Raw genomic sequence first — 16,439 nt, forward strand, 5'->3', positions numbered from 1 at the left:
GTACCAAGAAAGGAAAGTGAGCAAGAAAAGGAAGAATATTTTAATAAAAAAATGTTCACTGGCAAGACAAAAAAAACAAGCATGGAACAAATGGATGAAGAACATGAGGCACGATAGCTGGGCAGCTATAAAAGGAATAGGAACCATATGCAGATAATATATATATATATATATATATATATATATATATATATATATATATATATATATATATATATATATATATATACATATATATATATAAAGATAGATAGATAGATAGATAGATAGATAGATAAATAGATAGATAAATAGATAGGTAGATAAATAGATAGATAAATAGGTAGGTAGGTAGGTAGGTAGATAGATTGGTAGATAGATAGATAGAAAGATAGATAGATATAGATATAGATATATAGATATATATTATCCTCTTCATTTTCTCATTCTTGAATTTTAAGAGAAGGAAAAAGTAATATATCTCTCTCTCTCTCTCTCTCTCTCTCTCTCTCTCTCTCTCTCTCTCTCTCTCTCTCTCTCTCTCTCTCTCTCTCTCTCTCTCTCTCTCTCTCTCTCTCTCTCTCTATATATATATATATATATATATATATATATATATATATATATATATATATATATATATATATATATATATATATATATATATATATATATATATATATATATATATATATATATATATATATATATATATATATATATATATATATATATATATATATATATATATATATATATATATATATATATATATATATATATATATATATATATATATATATATATATATATATATATATATATATATATATATATATATATATAGATAGATAGATAGATAGATAGATAGATAGATAGATATATAGATATATAGATAGATAGATAGATATTTTCCTCTTCATTTCCTTATTCTTGAATTCTAAGATAAGAAAAAAGTAAAGTCCTTTCCAACTTTGAATAGGGAGAACCAGGAACCCCAGGATCACCAGGCAATCCTGGGAGGGATGGCATCTCTGGACCCCCTGGACTCATGGGACCTAGAGGCATACCTGGAGACAGTAAGGATGGCATCCCTGGTGGCATTGGAGAAATTGGTGACCGTGGTTTGCCTGGTGTCCCAGGCACCCCTGGCCAGGATGGCATACCAGGTGAAAATGTTTTTCAGTTTTATTTTGTTTGTTGCCATTATTTTACAATTGCATAAGTTCGACAAGCATTACTCATTACACTTTTGCCAAGCCAAAGCTCTTTGGATAAACACAAACACAGAATTATGAATTATACTACAGAATGTTTGGATGAAAACTACCTATTTGTTTACATGTAATAGAATGCAATATAATACATTTTTTCATTAATGTTATATGAACATACTAAAACAATGTATTGAGTAAGTAACAAATTTGTTAGCCTGCAATATGCTGTTCTTGTTGATTAAGGAAATAGCTCTTAATATTTTTTCCAAAAGCATTCAAGTTTTCAGTGTGCTAGTGTGGTAAGATACATTTAGGTGTGGCCATTTTGGCACAAGTCTATTTTGTGATGGAAATTTTGGCATCTAATAACTTTCCTTTATTTGTAAAGCTGCCTATATTGATACGTCTAGTGGATCAAACTTGAAATACATAAGTTATAAGTTAAGACCTGTTATACACATATTTCACTGTCAGATTTGTAGCCTCCATCAGAGAACATTAAATGGGGAAGACCGCACAAACAGTAATACTGAAGTAGCCCACTGTCGACTGAAATACGGACTTGGCATGCAACATCCCACTATTTGGAAATTAATTGATGGTCTGCATAAAGTACAGAAAGGCAGAAATGCATATTATGAAAGAAGCTGTCCATGCACCACCACAAAAACTGAAAAGTATAGAGATGCATATAGAAGAATACGTGAAATTGTTCCAAAATTTGAAAACATGTATGCTATTGAGTACTTGAGGAGTCTTGCTCACAATTACCAAATTAACTAAATAAAGGTACATAACAACCTTTAGTAGTTTATTTATTTATTTTTTTATTTTTTTTTTATTTCTGACAAAGATAATTGTAAAACTTTCTAATGCTATACTTTTAATTTACAGTTTTAACCTTATTTCTAATTATTAGTTTTAATGATTAGTTTTGAAACTTAAAAGTTCCACTTTTAATTAAAGTTTTTTTTAGTTTCCTTCTTACTTCTTACTTTGATTGATACTGAATTTTGAAAAATATTTTCTGTAAAATGTCCCCATGGCACCAAAATGCCCGAACCCTATTGTTCCATGGCGCCTAAACTTCAGCTCCAAAATGGCCGAGTCCATTTGTTCCATGGCGTCCAAACGGTCGCGCCTAAATGGCCACACCCAATTGTCCTACTCTGTGCTAGTGGTGGTGTTCTTGATGCTAATGTTAGTGGTGGTGTTGGGGAGTTGTTGAGATAGACGACAGTGTAATAAATGTATATGGAGGGACAAGTGTGTGAAGGTAACAGTGATTTAGTCATTTCGTCATTTAGAAGTCATGACCTCGTTGTGCTGTCTTTGTTTACATCTTTTTGTTTATTTATTTATGTATTTATTTTGATATAGGTCGCCCTGGAACTAAAGGTGATGCTGGTCAAGACTGTGAGTGTGGTGAGTGTGAGAAGGGTGTGAAGGGTTTCCCAGGCCCTCAAGGTAGTCCAGGCATTTCAGGAGCACGTGGTCCACCAGGACCTATTGGCTACCCAGGCGAGAGAGGTGAAGATGGTCAGGTCGGGGTGCCAGGATTGCCTGGCAAGGAGGTAAGGAGACAAGAGGGTGCGTTGATTAAGACTGATTAATGAGATAATATCACAAGATGAGAGTAAAGAAATGAAAGATATATTCAAATGACACTAATTATCATAATGTTAGCATATTGCCAACATGTTTCTCATTATTTCTCCTAGGGTGAAGCTGGTCAGCCAGGCAATTTAGGTAGCAAGGGAGAAAAAGGTGATTCTGCTGTGGCCTACCCAGGACCACCAGGTGAAAAAGGTGAAAAAGGTCGACCAGGCTTGCGAGGTGAAATTGGACAGAAAGGAGAGAAAGGTTTAAGTGGAAGTAAAGGTCTTCAGGGTCTTCATGGTTTACTTGGACGCAAAGGAGATAAAGGTAATGGTAATGGGTTGTACTCATGCAGATAGGCATGTGTGTGTGTGTGTGTGTGTGTGTGTGTGTGTGTGTGTGTGTGTGTGTGTGTGTATTTACCTAGTTGTATTTACCTAGTTGTAGTTTTACAGGACCTGGGCTTTATGCTCGTGTGGCCCCGTCTCCATATCTACACTTATCCAATCTTACTTTAAAAGTGTGCACACTCGTTGCAGACACTACTTCATTTAAACTGTTCCACGTCTCAATACATCTTTGCGGGAAACTATATTTTTTAACATCTCTCAGACATCTTCCTTTCCTCAGCTTTTTACTATGCGATCTTGTGCTTCTAGTGTCATATTCTTCTCTCAGGATCAGTTTCTCATTATCCACTTGGTCCATTCCGTTGATCAATTTAAAAACTTGTATCAGGTCTCCTCTCTCCCTTCTTTGTTCCAGGGTTGGTAGATCCATAGCCTTTAGTCTCTCCTCATATGTCATCCCTTCAAATTCTGGAACCATTCTTGTAGCCATTTTTTGTAGTCTCTCCAATTTCCTTATGTGTTTCTTTTTATGAGGGGTCCACATTACTCCTGCATATTCCAATCTGGGTCTTATTATAGTACTTATCAATTTCTTCATCATTTTTTTGTCCATGTAGTGAAATGCTACTCCAATATTCCTTAGCAAATTATATGTTTCTCTAAAAATTCTATCAATATGGCTTACTGGTTGATTGTTTTCTTCCATCATCACTCCTAAGTCCTTTTCCTTTTTTACTTTCTCCAGTTCTACTCCATCTCCCATCTTATAGATTCCCACGGGTCATCTTTCACTCTTTCCCATTTCCATGACATAGCTTTTGTTCACATTGAATTCCATTTTCCACTTTTTGCTCCATTCCCATATCTTATTTAGGTCTTCTTGCAGTATTTCACAATCCTCTTTTTGCTTTATAACTCTGCACAGTTTCATATCATCTGCAAACAGATTTATGTAGCTGTTCACTCCTTCTGGCATATCGTTAATATAAATGAGGAAAAGTATTGGTGCCAATACTGACCCTTGTGGCACTCTGCTTTCTATTGCTCTCCACTTGGACTTCATATCTTTAACTACCGTCCTTATTTCTCTCCCCCTCAAATAATTTTCTATCCATCTCAATGTGCCTTTCCTTTTAAGCCACCCTTCTCCTCTAACTTCCATAGTAATCTTGCATGTGGCACTTTGTCAAACGCCATTTTTAAATCCAAATAAATACAGTCAACCCATCCCTCTCTCTCTTGTACTCTATCAACTATTCTAGAATAGAAACTCGATAAATTAGTTACACAAGACCGTCTTTTGTGTGTGTGTGTGTGTGTGTGTGTGTGTGTGCTTACCTAGCTTACTTAGTTGTATATTACAGGGTTTGAGCAGGGCTCGTAGTGACCTGTCTCCATATTTACATTTACCAACTTTTCCTTAAATTTGTGCACACTTTCTGCTGCTACAACCTCTTCACTCAATCCATTCCAGGTATCCACCATTCTATGTGGAAAACTGAATTTCATAATGTTCCACGGTCACTGACTTCTAATGATCTAGGAATATCCTCTTGTTCATCTATCTCCATCATCTGTCAATGATACCAGGCCTTGTCTATCTTTTTTTTCCATACAATTTACTAACTTATACATCATCATTAGGTCTCCTCTTTCCTGTGTATCCTTCATAGTTGGTATTTCTATTTCCTGCAGTCTTTTTTCATAGGGAAGGTCCTTTATTTCTGCAACCATCTTTGTAGTGGTCCTTTTAATTCTTTCTAGTTTCTTGATGTCTTTCTGAGAGAATGTAGAAAACAACTGGTGGAACCAATTTGGGATATAATCAACAACTCTCTAATGGAAGGGAAAGTACCAAGGGAGTGAAAAAGAGCAAATATAGTCTTGATACACAAAGAAGGAAAAAAGACTGACTCCCTAATTTATAGATCAGTGTCACTAACTAGTGTTGTGGGAAAAATATGTGAAATTGTTATTAAAGAAAAATGGTTAGAATATATGGAGGGAAATTAAATAATAGATAACTCCCTATTTGGTTTCACAAAAGGAAGATCATGCATAACAAATTTACTAAGTTTTTATACAAGAGTAACAGAGGAAGTACAAAGGAGAGATGGATGGTTTGACACCATGTATACTTAGAAATTAAGACGGCTTTTGACAGAGTACCACATAGAAGACTCCTTTGGAAAACAGAACACATTGGAGGAATACAGAGGGAATATCTTAAATTGGATAAAAGACTACTTAGCAGATAGAGAAATAAGGACAATGATAAGAGACACCCCACCAAGCTGGAGCACAGTTACTAGTGGCATACCACTGGGTTTAGTGATGGCAAAAAGTGCTTGGAATGTAGATGGGAAAGCTGATAAGAATTACTCCTGCAATATATATCTTATATCTTCACTTCATTCCACAGGTTTGAGAGGCTTAGATGGCGCAAAAGGTGAAAGAGGTTTCCCAGGATTCTGCCAGAAAGGAGAGAGAGGAATTGATGGTACTGATGGTGAGAAGGGCACAAAGGGAGAAAGAGGTCGACCTGGTGAAGATGCCTTGGCTAGTAGTTTGTGTAATAATGTTACTGGTCCAGCTGGAGAAAAAGGAGACCCAGGCCCTCGAGGATATGCAGGAGAGAAAGGAACAGTTGGCCTTGATGTAAGTCATGAAAGTTCTGTTGACTGTTACTGCATCATTATCAGTCACCTTTATTCAGTAGGTTGGGATCCAGAAATGGAAGGAATTTAATTGATTTCACTGAAGAGCAGAGCTTGTGTGAAATGGATGTAGCGATTGTCATATACTATTCATAGTGTTAGACTCTAGCTGTGTTATTTGAAAGACAGCTAATTGCTTAATTGATATATCTCACTTGCCTTAAGTATTCAGGACCTTTAACTTATTGAAGGAATCTATCACATGATCTTAACGCACTAGTGTAGGGATATCTTCAATATACCTGTTATTGCCATTCCAATCAAAAGACATAGAATGTCAAGATATTCTACACACGAAAAGTGATTGCAGTATTACTTTCATCTCTAGTGTTCTATTAATTGCATAAAGAACTATCAATACTGAGGATTCAGTTTTTATTTAGTATTCATTCATCTTCTACTTTAAATTGAGAAATACCTGTAGATAAATTACTGAGTGTCTGACTTATCCGATATCCAGCTTATATATATATATATATATATATATATATATATATATATATATATATATATATATATATATATATATATATATATATAGATAGATAGATAGATAGATAGATAGATAGATAGATAGATAGATAGATAGATAGATATAGATATATAGATAGATTGATAGCTAGATAGATAAATATCAGATATACAGTAAGAATGGTCATTTCACTGTTAATTGGTACTGGACTATAGGCCATGAGATTAAAAACTGTGTAATGAACAACATTGAAATACATGTAAATATAGGTGTTTCTTGATTTATATGTGTTCAGATTATTTGATTACAAAATAACAAGAAGCCAAAAAAATTTGGTCAAATTACATGAATTGTTTAGAATAACATGATGCCAAGAAAATCAAGTTGCACATCTGCTTTAGCTTCATGATGTGACCACCAGGTGTTCCCCCAGCCAACATGCTGTCCCTTTCCACAGTGGCCAAAAAGCTTGTCTTTAAATGGGTTCCCTAAAATAATGACGATTGTTTTGTAATTACTATATACATCTCTATGGGATAGTAAAAATGTTTCAAATTTTTCATTGTTACTTGCACACTGCTAGTGTTGATGTCTCTCTCTGCTCTCCTCTCCCATTGCCTTAACAAACATATTGTATATATCCCACAACCCATATCCTTCAACTTAAGGTGGATGGCAATGCTACCCACTAGAAGTATCAGGTAGATATTGCTGCCTAGTGGGTGGAGCTGTTAGCAGCAAAATAAGACCAACACATTTGTCTTGTCCATCTGTTAGCGGCTTTGTTTACATTGTGTTGGAACAGAAGAGGGTGTGAACATGTGGTGTCCAGATGCAGATAAGAATGGAGGTAAAAAAACTAGAATTTTTTTTCATATTACATGAATGATTTAGAATAACATGATGTCAAGATGCTTTGCTGGTATGGCAAATGTCGAGAGTTACAAGATTCTGTAAGGTGTTTGTTTGGGCTGCCATATTGTCATCACAGCTAATCGCAGCACAGGAGACTTCACCTCCAGGACAGCTAATGATGCATGATAAACATGGTGAGGAAGGTCAACATATACCGTCTTGATTTCACTTAGACCCCGTTACTATAGCAATAACCATTCTTCGTGTATTGCAGCTGAGAAGTGCACAAAAGTGTCTGTTGAGGATACATGCTGCAGGGACTGTGGGGTGTGTGCCAAGTCACTCTCTCAGACACAGCTGTGGGTTCAGGAATGGATTAATCCATTTTACATCGATTCCTATGGGGAATTGGTTTTGGTTCACACACACACACACACACACACACATATATATATATATATATATATATATATATATATATATATATATATATATATATATATATATATATATATATATATATATATATATATATATATATGTTTAGAGAGAGAGAGAGAGAGGTAACCAGGTTATCTTTGTTTTTGTACAGTGATCGTACTGTTGATTCAGGAGAGTTAAACTTGATGTCGTCACATGTTCTTGTATCATTGTTCATCATCTGAACCATATCTTTTTTTTTCCTGGAGTGTATATTTCCTGAGCTTCACCACCTTGCAAATATCATGCCTCTCTCATCCACCATGTTTTTCACCCTAATTTCCACCATAATTTCCACCATTAACACTTATAGAATTCATGTTCCTTGTTATTACAGTATATTGTTCTTTGACTAGAATGTTTTCACTAGAACACTGAAAGTAAATATACTCCACAGCACAACAAAATAGCAATATTGTTGTTGACTCAGTCTAAGCAGAAGGTTGAGACAAACTAAGAATCTTAATTTGTTAATACTACCCTTAGGTCTTTTGCTCTGTGATACTCTGTGTCCATTAAGTGGTTATCATATCATGCTATGTTGGTGTTCATTATATTTTTATTGCTAGCTTATTCAAGTTTTACTTTTGTTTTTTATCTTATTTTATTTTTGTTATTTATTTTGATTCATTTGTTATTTTTTTCTTTACTTTCTTCCAGTTTTCTTTTCTTTTCTAATGGTTTCCTACTGGGTTGCTTTCCCTACTGATGTTCTCAAGTTGGTAGTATTAATGATGATAGTAATAAAAACAATAATAATAATAATAATAATATCAATTAATGTTCCTTGCATCTAGGAGAGTTTGAAAGTACAAATGAAAGCAACAATATCTTGAATATCTTCTAGATATCTAATTTTGCATCACTACACTGGTACCTGCATTACTTCCTGAACAAATAACCCCCTCAAATATCCATATTCTGTGTTGTGTCTTCTCTCTCCATCACTGTGTTCCCTCTTCAGGGAATAACCGGTGAGAAGGGTGAGCCAGGCAGCCCAGGTCGGCCAGGTTCACCAGGTCTCTCAGGCCGAAGAGGTGAAAAGGGACCCATGGGTGCACCAGGCTTCCCTGGAGAGAAAGGTGAACGAGGACCTGCAGGCCTTTCAGGAAGAAATGGAGCCAAAGGTAAAATGTTTCTCCTTGGAGACTATTTGTAGTTATCCTAGAGGTATTTTTTCTATGGGTGATTAAGACAAGCTTAACTAGTATGTTTACATACTTAGAAATAAATATAGTATGATTTACAATTTTACATGTGTAGATGCAAGATACTATTGATTTATTTTATATATATGTTTATGAAGTGACGTTCCTTGCAACTCTGTGTACATCACTGTTAGAAAAGTATAATTTGCCATAAGAGAACAGCCGTGATGTTCAAAAATCTTTCTATGTGTAAAATTATGAAAATACTTTTGCTGTGCAGTCAGCTGTATGGATTGTAGTGTGTGTTAGTCAACCAAGTTTTCCAATAACAAAAAAACTTTCATAATCATTTACATTATTTGCCAACTTGGTGTTGCCATGGTTGCCATGGCTCTCACCTGCCCTGACTAATCCCGCCAGGCAGCAAAGGTGAAGAGGGACGGCCAGGTGTGGGTCGGCCTGGAGTTCCAGGTATCCCAGGTATCAAAGGAGAACAAGGTCTACCAGGATTGCCAGGCAAAAATGGTTCCCCTGGATCACCAGGTATGGCTAGTTTTGTACCTTTGAGATTTTAGACAGAGAACTACGATAAGAATGGAAAGAATTGTTTATCCTTGATGTGTAGCAAATTGGAATAGGGAATGATATTTTAGAAATACCTGATACATTAAATGAGAAAAACAGTGTTATATATGTTGAAGCATGAGATGGATTGTTTAAACAGGTGTTAATCAGTAGTATCTTACTATTGTACATCAAGTAACTTACAGACTAGTTGTAAAACAAGTCATATTGAGAGATGAGTTATAATGAAAAACTAACAAAATGTTACTGTACAACAGATTTCACTTTAGGTTTAGTGAAATTCTTATCATTTGTTTTTATGGTGCAGGCACACAGGGACCACCTGGTATCAAGGGAGAGAAGGGAATACCAGGTCTTCATGGTCTGGTTGGTATGAAGGGTGACAAAGGTGATATGGGACCTCCAGGACTGATTGGCCAGACGGGACCTCGTGGTTTACCTGGCATGGATGGACAGAAAGGTGAACTACTGTTATTGTGGGACTTCAAGTCAACCAAGCAACATTTATTGATAATAGAAAAATTGCTGTTTCTTTATTAACCTCCATATTATTTATGGTCAGGTCACTCTAGAGTGGCTGTTTTGGTGTGGTTGTGGGCCTTGCAGGGATTCTCCCACCATTACCACCTCTCACAAGTTTGCCTTCCATCTCCAACCCTGCTCTACCTCCTTATCCTCTGTCTTTTTTTTTTTTTTCTGTTTCAATATACAATGGTGCCACACCATAATGGACACTTTGGAGGTGAGGGGGTGTCCATCAGTGCAAATTGTCCGTCACAGAGATAGAATTGTCAGCTAGACCCTTAACTGCCTAACTTTTTCCATTTTTCAGTAATTTGTTCTCTTTTAATAATGTAGAAAAGATATTTTGAACATTTAAAGTTGCATTAGAGGCCGCCATTATGAAGTGGTATGTGAAGCAGCTAGAAAGCTGGCATAGAAATTGATATAGAGAATTTCATGGGGAACAATGGGTGGCTGTGGTGATTCCCCAATCAAAACTGACTTTTAATGCTACTATGCAGGGTGAAGCTGGCAATGCAGACACACCCAGCATCACATGACACATTATAGATAGTGTGTGTAAAGGTGAGAATGGAAATTTCTAAAAATATATTTCAAAAATTCTGACAATTCTAACAAGATCCCTACCTTTGACAATGCCCAACCCTGAATGGGTTAATGTAGCATAACAGCAATTTGCTTATGAGAGGAAATGAATTTTAGAGACTGATTAGTGCAGGGGCAGAATTCAATAAATTATTAACAGAGTTATTAACTCAGGCATGGAGAAACAAGGGCAGGAGAGCAAGGTGAGCACATTGAGAGAAGGACAAAGAGGGGATTGACAGCTGAAGGTATCAGGACAAACAGTTGAGATGAGAATGAATAGGATGTATTTGTATATCTATAGATATCCCCTGGAAAGAAGGAGGAGAGTGTGAGGGGATAAGCAGTGGGGAAGTGGCAAGGATGGTGATCAAAGATATAGTGAGATAATCTTCAGTGGCATTCAATATCTTAGGAGTTGAATAGGATAAAAAGATAGACAGGACACAGGAACAACATGAAAGAGGGAAGAAGGCAAAACCATAGTGAGACTTGAATATAGCAGAACTACAATTTGTCAAGGCAACATTGAGAGAGTATTGTGCTCATTAATCTCCTGAGGTTGTTCACAACTGACATAAAGCTAGCCTTACATCTCCCTGACGTGGGTTGCACATCATGGGAATAAGAGAGGACAAGTCACAATAGAAAGTAAGAAATCAGCAAAGGAGAGGAAAAATAAAAAGAGTAGAAAAGGTCAGGCAAAACTCATCAGATCTGGGACAGGGATACAATGTCAGGATGGATTCTCAGGCATGAGGCCATGGCCTCTGGGCACAACAACAGAAGTCATAAATCATTTTTTTCTCTTTTTCTCTAATTTTTATTAACTATATGAATTTCCTTACAGTGGATCACTTTCCATTCTCACTAAAACAGAACAGTCAAGATATTTCTTAGACTGTTTCAAGCTACTTGTGATGCTTTATCACAACTAAACTAATAATACAGTCATACTCTGCAGGTATTGATGGGCTACCAGGACCCCCTGGACCTAGTGGTGTGGTCGGTTTGCCTGGCATCAAGGGTGACAGGGGACTAACAGGTCCTGCTGGCCCCAAGGGATCACCTGGAGCTCCTGGACAGCCAGGTAAGAGATCATTTTCACCACAGCTCAACCTTTTAGATAACTATACCCTTTTCTTCAGTGACACTGAATTGTCCACTTCTTCAACACTAAATATCCTTGATCTGTCCTTTACATACAATCTAAACTGTAAACAGCTTCTATAAAGTTTGATAGCCTGAGTTGTCTTTGCCAGTTTTTCTCATTCACCACATCTTATAACTCTGTACATATGGTGGAATCAAAAACTTTTCATCTTATCAACTCTCCTCTAATTAACTGTCTTCAGCCTCTCTCTCACCTCTCCCTTGTTGCATATGTTGCTATCTTTTACCACTATTTTCACATTAACTGCCCTTTTGATCTTGTTAATTGCATGCCTTCCCTCATTGCATAGCCTCACTACACAAGGCTTTCTTTTTCTCACCCCTGTTCTGTCCAGCTCTGATACAAGTATTCTTAACCATTCAACTCTTTTTCTAGTAAACTCTGGAGCTCCTTGCCTGCTTCTGTTATTCCTCCTTCCTTTTATTTTAGCTCTTTCAAGAGGAAAGTTTAAAGACATCCTAATTTTTTTTTTTCTCTCTCTCCATATCTATGGTAACTGGCATTCAAGTGGATCTCTTTATTCAAGAATTTTGTAGCTCTTGGTCAGTGACACTCTTAAGTGGAAAAGAAGCAATTCCTATGCTGCTAGAGTATGAGTGCCTCACTTCAGTCTGCACATTTGCTAACATGCTGTTCTTCAGGTTTGCCTGGACGGCCGGGCAATGATGGCCGGCCAGGCTTGCCAGGGGCAAAGGGAGAAATGGGTATTGCGGGCTTCCCTGGTAACCCAGGCCTTGCTGGTCGCAGCGGTCTCCAAGGACAGGTGGGACAAAAAGGTGAAAGAGGTGTGCAAGGACTTCGAGGGGAGGTCGGTGTTCCTGGCAGGGAAGGACTGAGAGGAGACAAGGGTGAACGAGGATTAATGGTGAGTCTTTCTTGTGTTATCCCATCAAAATTTCTGTTTTATCTTCAAAATAAAGATTGCAGTTGTGTAATGAACCATCTGAGAAGTGCAGTTGATGCAAATTTTATTTCTAAAGTAAACAGAACCAAACAGTGGAGTCAACATTGGGAATTAAGTGATAATTAATTTTAGCTGTGCATTGACAAAATCTTTTATTAAATGTAGGATTTACAAGTTTTTAGTCTAGAGGGCAGTTGTTGCAAGGAATTAAGGAGGTCTTTTATATAGAGGTAGGTACTTGAGTGAGAGTGAATGAAGTACATGATGTGAGTTTTACTATAATATTAACCCCTTCAATACGGTGACGCCTATGTGGGCAACATGAAGCCCCAGTAGCAAATACGGTGACGCCTACGTAGACGTCATATTTCTTTTCTGAGCTTTCTTCAGTTCAGTTGTCCCGTATAGTGTGTTGGATACCAACTACACATGCCGTATGCTGTCCTTGAAATCCTAGTGCTCCTCCCACCATCCTTGTCTCCACCAATCACTAAAGATAAGCTACATGCGTCCCGCCTTGTGTCTAAAATTACCCAATGGCATAGACTGTTCCCATATCTCTCTCTCTCTCTCTCTCTCTCTCTCTCTCTCTCTCTCTCTCTCTCTCTCTCTCTCTCTCTCTCTCTCTCTCTCTCTCTCTCTCTCTCTCTCTCTCTCTCTCTCTCTCTCTCTCTCTCCTCCTCTCCCTTCTCCCACTCCTTCCTCCACACACACACACACACACACACCACACACACACACACACATTCGAGGGTGATAGATGTAATACAGGAAAGAGATGGTTGGGCAATCTCCCTCTCGAAAGATGTTACATCGTACCGCCTTGTAACATTGGGAAACACACACACACACACACACACACACACACACACACAATGCACAAGATTCAGAGGAAAATGTCGAGCCAGCGAGATTGGACCTAGTTTTTACAAGGGGTATACAAATGAATGACGATATAAGATATAAGTGCCCATTGGGAAAGAGTGACCATGCAATATTAGAAATAGATATAGAAGAAGGAAAGGAAGATAGAGACGATTCATACAAAGGAGACCGATTAAATTACAGAAAGGCTGATATTGAGAATCTCAAGAACTATTTTAAAAACGTAGACTGGGAAGAGATGGAAAACTCAGAGACAATGCAAGACAAATATAACTTATTTTTGGAAATATACAAAACAGGAGTCAGGAATATGTCCCAAAATATAGACCAAAAGAAGAAGGAAAGAAAGATTGGTTTAATGCAAGGTGTGCTAGGGCAAAGGAGAAAAGAGATGGAGCATGGAAAAGGTGGAGGAGAAATAGGAATCCAACAAACAAGGAAAACTTCAAGGCAGTGAAAATGAATATGTTAAGGTGAGGAAGGAAGAGGAAAAGAACTTGAAAAAGATATTGTCGAAAAATGTAAGGAGCAACCAAAATTGTTCTATAGATTCATAAATGGAAAAATTAGGCAAAAAGAAACAATAGAAAGGTTAAAAGGAGAGAACGGGATGGTGGAAGACCCAAAAGTATGGCAGAACTATTAAATAAAAAATTCCAGGAGGTCTTTACTAAAGAATCCAAATTTGAGAGGCCACAGGGTAATAGAGAGACAATCTATATGAAAGAGATTAAAGTAACCAAGCTTGAAATAAAAGAGTTAATGAAGGAACTGGATGAAGAGAAGGCAATGGGACCGGATGAAGTCTCAGGCAGAATACTGAAAGAATGTAGGGAAGAACTAGCAAGTCCTATATACAACATCATAAAATGCTCAATAGAAAATGGAACAGTGCCAGTAGAATGGAAAAGAGCTGAGGTGGTTCCCATATATAAGAGTGGAAGGAAAGAAGAACCTTTAAATTACAGACCAGTATCACTAACTAGTGTAATATGCAAGATGTGTGAAAGAATAATAAAGAAACAATGGATCGAGTTCCTTGAAGACAACAAATTAATATCAAATAGCCAATTTGGTTTTAGAAAAGGACGGTCTTGTGTAACTAATTTATTGAGTTTCTATTCTAGAATAGTTGATAGAGTACAAGAGAGAGAGGATGGGTTGACTGCATCTATTTGGATTTAAAAAAGGCGTTTGACAAAGTGCCACACGCAAGATTACTGTGGAAGTTAGAGGAGAAGGGTGGCTTAAAAGGAAGCACATTGAGATGGATAGAAAATTATTTGAGGGGGAGAGAAATAAGGACAGTAGTTAAAGATATGAAGTCCAAGTGGAGAGCAGTAGAAAGCGGAGTGCCACAGGGGTCAGTATTGGCACCAATACTTTTCCTCATTTATATTAACGACATGCCAGAAGGAGTGAACAGCTACATAAATTTGTTTGCGGATGATACGAAACTGTGCAGAGTTATAAAGCAAAAGGAGGATTGTGAAATACTGCAAGAAGACCTAAATAAGATCTGGGAATGGAGTAAGAAGTGGAAATGGAATTCAATGTGAACAAAAGCCATGTCATGGAAATGGGAAAGAGTGAAAGACGACCTGTGGGAATCTATAAGATGGGAGATGGTAGAACTGGAGAAAGTTAAAAAGGAAAAGGACTTAGGAGTGACGATGGAAGAAAACAATCAACCAGTAAGCCATATTGATAGAATTTTTAGAGAAACATATAATTTGCTGAGGAATATTGGAGTAGCATTTCACTACATGGACAAAGAAATGATGAAGAAATTGATAAATACTATAATAAGACCTAGATTGGAATATGCAGGAGTAGTGTGGACCCCTCATAAAAGAAACACATAAGAAAATTGGAGAGGCTACAAAAATGGCTACAAGAATGGTCCCAGAACTTGAAGGGATGACATATGAGGAGAGACTAAAGGCTATGGATCTACCAACCTTGGAACAAAGAAGGAGAGAGGAGACCTGATACAAGTCTATAAATTGATCAACGGAATGGACCAAGTGGATAATGAGAAACTGATCTTGAGAGAAGAATATGACATCCAAGCACAAGATCGCATAGTAAAAAGCTGAGAAAGGAAGATGTCTGAGAGATATTAAAAATATAGTTTCCAGAGATGTATTGACACGTGGAACAGTTTAGATGAAGAAGTAGTGTCTGCAAAGAGTGTGCACACTTTTAAAGTAAGATTGGATAAGTGTAGATATGGAGACGGGGCCACACGAGCATAAAGCCCAGGCCCTGTAAAACTACAACTAGGTAAATACACACACACACACACACACACACACACACACACACACACACACACACACACACACACACACACACACACACACACACACACACACACACACACACACACACACACACACACACACGTATAATTTGCTAAGGAATATTGGAGTAGCATTTCACTATATGGACAAGGAAATGATGAAGAAATTGATAAGTACTAAAATAAGACCTAGATTGGAATATGCAGGAGTTGTGTGGACTCCCCATAAAAAGAAACACATAAGAAAATTAGAGAGACTACAAAAAATGGCTACAAGAATGGTTCCAGAATTTAAAGGGATGACATATGAGGCGAGACTAAAGGCTATGGATCTACCAACCTTGGAGCAGAGAAGAGAGAGAGGGGATCTGATACAAGTTTATAAATTGATTAACGGAATGGATGAAATGGATAATGAGAAACTGATCCTGAGAGAAGAATATAACTTTAGAAGCACAAGATTGCATAGTAAGAAACTAAGGAAGGGACGATGTCTGAGAGATGTTAAAAAAATATAGTTTCCCTCAAAGATGTGTTGAGACTTGGAACAGTTTGAGTGAGGAAGTGGTGTCAGCAAAGAGTGTACATAGTTTTAAAGAGAAATTGGATAAGTGTAGATATGGAGACGGGACCACACGAGCATAAAGCCCAGGCCCTGT

At 37.1% G+C, this 16,439-nt stretch overlaps 1 protein-coding gene across 2 annotated transcripts in view; it reads left to right on the plus strand.

Annotated features, from left to right (window-relative positions):
* The window catches only part of LOC123513289 (collagen alpha-2(IV) chain-like), a 208,483-nt gene that overhangs the window by 163,922 nt on the left and 28,122 nt on the right, over positions 1-16,439 (plus strand). For both annotated transcript variants that reach the window (XM_045270367.1, XM_045270369.1), the window contains exons 12-20: positions 962-1,148; positions 2,577-2,770; positions 2,918-3,122; positions 5,568-5,803; positions 8,634-8,796; positions 9,238-9,360; positions 9,710-9,862; positions 11,477-11,602; positions 12,328-12,551. In XM_045270367.1, coding sequence (XP_045126302.1) covers positions 962-1,148; positions 2,577-2,770; positions 2,918-3,122; positions 5,568-5,803; positions 8,634-8,796; positions 9,238-9,360; positions 9,710-9,862; positions 11,477-11,602; positions 12,328-12,551 — 1,611 coding nt within the window. The remainder of the gene's footprint in view (positions 1-961; positions 1,149-2,576; positions 2,771-2,917; positions 3,123-5,567; positions 5,804-8,633; positions 8,797-9,237; positions 9,361-9,709; positions 9,863-11,476; positions 11,603-12,327; positions 12,552-16,439) is intronic.

Source organism: Portunus trituberculatus, chromosome 35, assembly GCF_017591435.1.
Source record: "Portunus trituberculatus isolate SZX2019 chromosome 35, ASM1759143v1, whole genome shotgun sequence".
Taxonomy (NCBI): Eukaryota; Metazoa; Arthropoda; class Malacostraca; order Decapoda; family Portunidae; genus Portunus; species Portunus trituberculatus.